The sequence below is a fragment of the Tachyglossus aculeatus genome, chromosome 13, assembly GCF_015852505.1.
Source record: "Tachyglossus aculeatus isolate mTacAcu1 chromosome 13, mTacAcu1.pri, whole genome shotgun sequence".
Classification (NCBI taxonomy): domain Eukaryota; kingdom Metazoa; phylum Chordata; class Mammalia; order Monotremata; family Tachyglossidae; genus Tachyglossus; species Tachyglossus aculeatus.
In genome coordinates this window covers 5,219,052-5,227,537 of record NC_052078.1, presented here as the reverse complement: position 1 = coordinate 5,227,537, position 8,486 = coordinate 5,219,052, and the positions used below count along the sequence as shown (strand labels likewise).

At 51.1% G+C, this 8,486-nt stretch overlaps 1 protein-coding gene across 3 annotated transcripts in view; it reads right to left on the bottom strand.

Moving 5' to 3' along the window:
• The window catches only part of GALNT11 (polypeptide N-acetylgalactosaminyltransferase 11), a 36,188-nt gene that overhangs the window by 781 nt on the left and 26,921 nt on the right, over window positions 1–8,486 (bottom strand). For 2 of the 3 annotated variants that reach the window (XM_038755714.1, XM_038755713.1), the window contains exons 6-10: window positions 6,838–7,087; window positions 4,552–4,669; window positions 3,578–3,730; window positions 1,130–1,348; window positions 244–348 (exon numbers count right to left, since the gene is read on the bottom strand). In XM_038755714.1, the coding sequence (XP_038611642.1) occupies window positions 244–348; window positions 1,130–1,348; window positions 3,578–3,730; window positions 4,552–4,669; window positions 6,838–7,087 (845 nt within the window). Of the gene's footprint in view, window positions 1–243; window positions 349–1,129; window positions 1,349–3,577; window positions 3,731–4,551; window positions 4,670–6,837; window positions 7,088–8,486 lie in introns of those variants that run through there. The other variant, XM_038755715.1, reaches the window with a different exon arrangement.

The window sequence follows — 8,486 nt, the reverse complement described above, 5'->3', positions numbered from 1 at the left end:
CCCCGGCCCGACCGGAGCCCTGTCTCGACGCATCCGCGTCGGTGCCGCTAAGGCCTCCGGTGGGGACTAGCAAATCCGGTTTCACCCGAAAGGGACCCTCTTTGGGTCACCCGTGCCAGGGGATACCCAGCTTCGGACCACAGTGGAGGTGCAGCCGGGAAGGTGCCTGTTCCCACGGTCCCTCCGGGCGAGGGGCGTGCGGAGCTCGGAGGACCGCCGGCCCCTCGGGGCGGGGACACGCACCTGGTTCACATCGCCGTAGTCACACTCCTTCAACACCACCCAGCTTCCTTTCTGGCTGGGGTGGCCCTGGGCAGCCAAGCACTTGTTGGTTTGAAGGTGGTACAGCTGCAAAAGGGAGAGAGGAGGAACCGCCCTTAACCTCGCGCTCGTTTACCGGAGCGAAGAAGCCGCAGGGCCGGCCAGCTCGGGACCGGCTCCCAGAAAAGCGCTTTTCCCGTTGCGCTCCGGAGCCAGGAGATGCAGGAGCGCCCTGGGTGGCAGTGGCAACGGTTTCCGGATGGAAGGAACTTTTGGCTGCTCACGGCGTGGAGAGGGTAGAGGAGGAAGGGCAGGCCCCAGATTGCCTGGTCCCCGTGCCCCTCCAGGCCGGATCTCACAGGGCAAAGTGCTCTCCCGCCATGATCACGTCCTGGAGGAAGGAGCCCGTGCCCCCAGTGCTTAGTGCCCGCATGACCGGCCGTGCCTGGGGGAGGTGGAGCGGGCAGGACAGCGGGCTGGACCGCAGCCGGGCTCCGAGGACTTAGGCCCCCTGAGCCCTCCGGCAGCCAGCCCCGCAGACGCCTCGCTTCTAAGGAGGGCAGGTAAGGGGGAAAGGTGGAGGGTGAGGTGGCAGGAGGGAGGGGAGGGGAGGGGTGTGTGGCTTTTCCCCATCTGGAAGAGGAGCCGAGGTGCGGCCCAGCACAGCAGACGACACCCGGGTAGAAAGGGCACGGAACTCGGCCTACCAGGGGCTGGCCCCGCCGACGTCTCTGATCCGGCCTCGGGGATGCTAGTCGCAGGAGAGGCAGCGAGGAGGCTCCCGGGAGCGGGGGAGGGAAAGGCCGTCTCTACACCCTCGCCCCGGGGGTCCCGGCCCCCAGGGGACAACCGCTGCTTTCCGGCTCACCCGTCCCCGCTGTAGGATCCTGGGCCTCTTGGGCCCACGGTTGAAAAAGACCGGAGGCTGCGGCCTGGCATTGGGCCCCGATATCTGCATCTCCGGATAGACGGTGTCCAGGTACCACTTGAATGACCTGCAGCCCAGCTTCTTCCGTAACGCCACCCGCTCGCTGATGTTGCCGTAGCTCCTGAGCCTCAGTTCCGGCCTGAGGGCGAAGTACTGCTCCTGCAGTGAGAGAATTGGGACACACCGGGTGGTCGTGGCTTGGCTCTGGGGGCCAGCTGCCCAGACACACACACAGTGGTTCACCACCACTGGCAACATCCCTGGAAATCCACCAACACCTTAGTGATCGCATATCTAACGTGATAAAACCGGCCTATCTCCGCACATAGTACATACCATTATAACTGCAGCGTACACATGCAGTTTTGTCGGTTTGCTTTTTTTTAATGGTACCTGTTAAGTGCTTCCTGTTTCAAACACTGTACTAAGAGCTGGGGCAGACAGAAGATGTCAGGTTGGATTGCTTCCCGTCCATGGGGCTCACGGTCTAAGCAGCGGGGCTCAGTGGAAAGACCACGGGCTTGGCAGTCAGAGGTCCTGGGTTCTAATCTCAGCTCTGCCACTTGTCAGCTTTGTGACTTTGGGCAAGTCGCTTCTCTGCGTCTCAGTTCCCTCATCTGTAAAATGGGGATTAAGACTGTGATCCCCACGTGGGACAACTTGCTTACCTTGTATCCCCCGCCAGTGCTTAGAACAGTGCTTGGCCCGTAGTAAGCGCTTAAATACCATTATTATTATTTACTCCACGTTTTACAGATGAGGAAACAGACCCAGAGAAATGAAGTGACTCACCCAAGGTCCCGCAGCAGAGTGGGATTAGAACCCGGGTCCGCTGATTCCCAGGCCCGGGCTCTTTCCACTAGGCCATGCTATTTCCAAAGAAACGCCAGTCTTTCTTTTATCTTCCAAAAGACCTACACTCATGTGTAGAGCCCAAGCTCTAGAGTATAAAGAGCTCCTGTCCGTCACCTTGGCCTGTAGGGTAGGGCTACACCTACGGTCAGCTCTCGTCACCTGTGTTTTTTCTGATGTCCAGTTTCGGGGCAGTCCTGATCGGCTGGAGCTCAAGAGCCAATGTGGGTGACCGTTCCCCCTCCCCACACGGCAGGACTCTCCTAGGCCGGCTCCAACTCGCCGCGGAGGAGGAGACTGAGTGCGGAGGAAGACTCAGCGAGACCGTGAAACCTACAGCAGCGGAACCGGACTCAAAACTGTAAGTTCACTATAGGCAGAGATCGGATGTACTGTACTATACTCTCACAAGCGCTTAGTACTGTGCTCTGCACACAGTGAGTGCTCAGTATTTACCACTGACTGATTGATTGGACCCTAGTGGAGAAACTCAGGGGCTTAACCCAATTTGTACTCCTTCATTTTGCTGTAAACTCAAGTGACTCAGAGGGGAAACTCAGAGAGTAAGTTTTGCCTTCTGGATTTCTTAGTGTTTCGACTGCCAAAGTGGCTTTGAATCCATTTACAAGCCCACCCCAATGATGCCGGGGTGGCCCAGCGGTGTGAACTGGAACATCGGGAGGATTTCACCTCAAGTGGAGGGGAAATGTGCTCTGCACATAGTAAGCGCTCAATCAATACGATTGATTGATTGATTGACGCCAGTCCTCCTTCCTCCGCCGCCGAGATGGCTGCTGGCGTTTCCCGGGGAACCGACCACAGCGGGTCCCTGTCCTTCCTCTCTCGCCTCACGGCCAATGCCTGGACACCGTTACACTTTGGAGCGCTGCTAGACTGGGAGAAGCACATAGTAAGCGCTCAATCAATACGATTGATTGATTGATTGATTGACGCCAGTCCTCCTTCCTCCGCCGCCGAGATGGCTGCTGGCGTTTCCCGGGGAACCGACCACAGCGGGTCCCTGTCCTTCCTCTCTCGCCTCACGGCCAGTGCCTGGACACCGTTACACTTTGGAGCGCTGCTAGACTGGGAGAAGCAATGCAACCTAGTGGATATTGCACGGTCCTGGGAGTCAGAAGGACTTGAGTTCTAGTCCCGGCCCTGTCACTTGTCTGCTTACGTGACCTTGGGCAAGTCGATTCACTTCTTCCCACATCCGTAAAATGAGGATTAAGACTGAGCCCCATATGGGGCAATGGACTGTGTCCAATTTGATTAGCTTGTATCTACCCCCAGTGCTTAGTACAGTGCTTGGCGCATAGTAAATGCTTAACAAGTACCATTAAAAAAAAAAAAGGCACCAAGCTTGGCTGCTTGCCTCCCCTCCACCTGGCCTCGTGCCCCACCGGTTGGTGCCGGGGAGGGACACCCGTAAAGAAACAAGCATAGCTGCAGAAAAGCTACAGACAAAACGGCCCGCGTAAGCCACCTTTGGGCCGCTGCCAGGTCCCCCCGTGAAGCGGCCGCTCCGCCCACCTTGTACTCGTCCATCCAAACGTGTGCCAGTCGCAGGGAGTTGTGGGCCATGGTGTCCTGGCCCCCCGGCGATCCGTACGGGCGCCTCTTCCGGAAAATGTGGCCCACTCTGGAGCAAGGGATGATGAAGAGCTGGCCCCCGCACATCCAGATCTGAGCCCCGACAAAGAAGAAACGGTCAACGCACGCGATGCCGACAGGACTTCGAGGCGGCCTGTCAGAACAGCGGGCAAGATCGCTGTACGCGAGGCTCTGAGGGCAGGCCATTCTGCCCAACGAGGATAGTAAAGACTATCACCACCGCGGGGCTGGGGCAGACCCCTGGGCCTTCCACTTCAAACATCAACCGCTTCCTCTTTCCCGCAGAGCAACAAGGAGACGGACTAGTGACAGAACACTTCCTCACCCTGGGAACTTCCGCTCTCTATCTTATAAGGTCGGTGAAGCCTCCGGGACCCAAACCGGCCCCCTCCCTGCTACTTATCGGCTGTGTGACCCTGGGCAAGTCGCTTCATGTCTCTGTGCCTCGGTTCCCTCATCTGGACAATGAGGGTTAAGACTGTGAGGTCCATGTGGGACAGGCACTGTGTCCAACCTGATGAGCTTAGATCTACCACAGCACCCAGTACATTGCCCAGCTCATAGTAATCGTTTAACTGCTTTTCTCGGCTCCTGCAGAGTGCTGTGCTTGTGGTTTCTGCTACACTTATTACCCAACAAATAAGCCCGGATCAAGAATTCAAAATGATAATGAAAAACAAAGTGGAATGGAAAGTACAGTGAACTTATGATGCTCAGCTAGAATGTAAACCCCTTGAAGGTGATTGTGTCCACCCACTCGATTGTCCTCTCTCAAGTGCTTAGCACATAGTTTCACACACAGGAAGCACTCAGTAAATACCATCAACTGATTGAGAACTGTTAGATTCCCCTCCTTCGATCAGGCCAGAAGTGATGTGTGATATAAAAATTACCCGAAATGATATTTCCAAATTCTCTCCTCCCCAGATATCCATGCCGTTGTCATATTGTCCAAGTTCTCTGAAGTATTCTCTATTCATAGCAAACAACCCTCCAGCCATTGTGGGTGACCTAGAACATGAAAATAAACACAAGATTGAACAGAGTCCACAAAAGCATCTTATTTTCTCTTAAAAATTATTGTTAACATTACCACTGACTGATAAAAAATGCCATTGATTGGTGGGTAACCATCAGAAGAGATCATTATTTTTCCCTTTTTTTGGTTTAGGAAAGTTAGAGTCCTGAAGCACAACCAAAACTTTTAAACCCCACCAATTTAAATGGCAATTATTTTCACTCATCTTACTCCGTATTACGGTTCTTTATGGCCAGAACAACATGTACTTCTGGGCTTCCCCAATTATCCAGGTAGGAAAACACTGGTCCTTCCAAAGAAAATTCTCTCTTCAAAAGAAGCTTCTAAAAGCTATTTGGAGGAGGAAAATCATACTGAGAAGATGGCGAGATTTCCAACGGCAAACACGATTGGGTTTCGTAAGCGAGTTCAAGAGAGGATACTGCTAATCATCTTATTAATGCTTTATAAGACAGAGCGGCTGACATTCCATTTTTAAAAATGGAATGGAGCTTAATGGAGCTTAAAAAAGAAAAAAAAAAAAGCTGTCTGCTAATTTAGCACTCATCTTTTAGCAGCCTGTATTCCAGGCAGCTGTCGATCTAATGGGGGCCTGGCCACAAGACTAGACTGTAACCTCGTTGTGGGCACAGAACGTGTCTACCAACTCTGTTCTATTGTGCTCTGCACACAGTAAGTGCTCACTAAATACCACTGATTGTTGAGACGGCACCAACATTGATCAGATGCAAATGGCTCTGAAATAAAAGGTCGACTTGCTGAGCAATTTCGACGGCCCCAGCAGTATCTTGTGGCCCGCGAGAACGCAAACAGGAGCGAGACTATCGAAAACCTGCATGGCTTCTTGCACACCAAATTAAGGAACTGGTACTGAGGTGGGGAGGCTGCCAAAGCAAAAGAGACCCGCAGACCACCACGAAACCAAAAACTTCAGGAGAACAGAATTTGCGCTCCAATGCAAAATAATCTAATTTTAAAATCTTTTGTGATTGATCCATATTTAGACTGCTATTTGATCACGTTCCTCGTTCTTATTGCTGACTCTAGTTTGTTTCTGTTTTGGATCTTGGTAAGGTTTTAGTACAGTTTACTTCCGAAGGGAAACTATATTGGATGGGGGCATACTTTTGCATAATCCTTTGTTTTCATGGAACCACATGAAACCACCAGCCAGCGGACAGCAGAATATCCCTATGCAACTAAGAATCAGCACAACATGTCTTCAGGAATCTGCCTAAAGCTAGAGACTCTTAACTGGGCTAATGAATATAGAAAGATACATTTCTAAGACAGGGTTTTTGTTCCTGGCTCGAGTGAAATCAGCTCTGTGATTTGGGAGATTTTCTTCTCCACTCCAGAGGATTCAGAGGAAAGGATTTCTACCCTGCCACCTTATGATGTAGGGAGAAGCTGAGGCTTATATGGAGGCTAGTGGCATGAAGAGGCAGGGAGAGAGACATGGGCCTTGGTCAGAAGCCCAGCTAGTTCAGACCTCCAAGTCAAGCTCTCCCAAGGAAAAAAAAATAAGCTTTCTCCTGAGGGGTACACCAGCATACATTTTTAGAAGAAACTTCAGATTTGAAATGGATTTCCACTCTAAGAAAATCCACTACTCCAGAGCGTCAAAAATTCCTAGACTATCATACAGGAGACTTTGGAAAAGTTACCCATTTCTTCCCCAGTTTCAGTATGCAGAGATATTATTCACTGGTGAATTCATCTATAAGCATCACAGGTGAAGTTCCAATTTTTCCAACTGGCATCTGTGAGGCAGGGTGGGATGAGCACCCACACAAACGCATGTTTCGGCACATAAGCAAACATGCATTTTGTGTGCTGCCCCCAGTCACCAAAAACCTGTTAAATGTCTATTGATCGACGGTATTTATTGAGCGCTTACTGTGTGTGCACCTGAGAGCGTACGCTACAAAAGAGTTGACTCACTGTTACCAAACCCCTCAGGAGAAGGCTCCCCGGATTTTCTTTCAGGACGGGGGAAAACCACCCAATTCCATAATCCCGCCCTGAAATGGTGAGGAAGCAACCTGTAAACTATGTCATTCTTCCCCAGACCTGCAGGTCCAAAGCGAAAGCTTCCACACACGGTGGGGAAAGGAACAAAAACCGACCAACCACTTACTTGATGGGTGCCGTGGCTCCTCCGGGACCCCCCAACTCAGACAAGGGGACAAGATCCCACTTGAAGTGCAGACCCCAATTGAAGCCTCCCCGGACAACGGGGGAGGAGCTGTAGGCGAGCGTGTCGGCACCGATGATGTCGATCACGGGGCAGACCACGGTCCTCCGGTCTTCTTGGATGGGCACCAGCAAGGGCTGCAGCCACATGGCGTTCACCTCACAGTGGCTGTCCAGAAACACGAGCACCTCCCCTGGGGAAGCGAAACCAGAGGACACTAGTTACCGCCTCACGGCACTGAGACAGTTGCGTCACTTTTAGATGGTGCTGCCTTGCAACCGGACAACCCAAGTTACGACTTTTTTTTTTTTAACGGAACTTAAGTGCTTACTATGTGCCAGCACCATACTAAGTGCTGAGGAGATACGCGATAGGTTGGACATTGTCCGTGTCCCACAGGGGGCTCACACTCTTCATCCCCATTTTTCCGATTAGGGAACTGAGGCCCAGAGAAGTAAAGTGACTTGCCCGAGGTCACAGAGCAAACAAGCGGCAGCGCTGGGATTAGAAACCAGGTCTTTCCGACTCCCGGGCCCGCCTCTATCCACTAGGCCAAGCTGCTTCTACATACACTGAATGTGATGCTCCGATGACGCTGCCAGGCTAGGGACACTGAGGCAACATTTATTTACAGCTTCAGATGAAATTGAGAAGAACTAAACCTGGAAGCCCTTCACATCTTTGGCATTCTAATGAAGAATTCTTCTTACATGGAATTGTCAGCCGAAAAAGGCACATCTGAAGTGAGAAAAACCACCCCTTGGAAAAGTCTAAAATGCACTCCACAAGAAAGGGTCATAAGGATAGAACCCAATGTATTCCAAAAGTGTACTGATGCAAAAATCTACCAGGGTCCCGTCAAGCACCAGCTGTACTATGCTCCACGTGCCCCGCCTAATGACTCCGCCAGAAATACCTCAGGTGAGAAATAATGAAGTGATGCTGAGGAATTGGTGGGATCTTAGGCTGTTTGTAAACCTCCTTAATAGAATGCAAAAATAAATATAAATATATATACATAATCTATATGTAATATAATACATATGTGTATTATATATTATTGTGTGTGTGTATATGTATCTATATATATATGTATATGAATTGTTTGTTAAGTACTTACTATATGCCAGGCACTGTTCTAAGTGCTAATACAAGGTAATCAGGTTGGACACAGTCCATATCCCATATGGGGCTCACAGTCTTAATCCCCATTTTACAGATGAGGTAACAGGCTCAGAGAAGTGAAGTGACTTGCCCGAAGTCACACAGCAGACAAATGGCAGAACCAGGATTAGAACCCAGGTCCTTCTGACGCCCAGGCCCGGGCTCTATCCACTAGACCACACTGCTTTCTTCCTGGAGCACAACAAAGTTTCACTCCAGAATTTCACTGGTTGAATTGAGCTTTACATAGGACTATTACAAACACGGCTAAAGTCCCTTCTGGGCTCTATACAGGCATAAGCTGCTCCATCCAAAAGGATATGGGAATTTCATCATATTCACTCAATTCCTCAAACTGTAGTTATGGAAAGAGGAAAAGTGTCTCCTGAATTCTCTGTAGAGGGAAGTATGTGCTCCTCTAACCACAT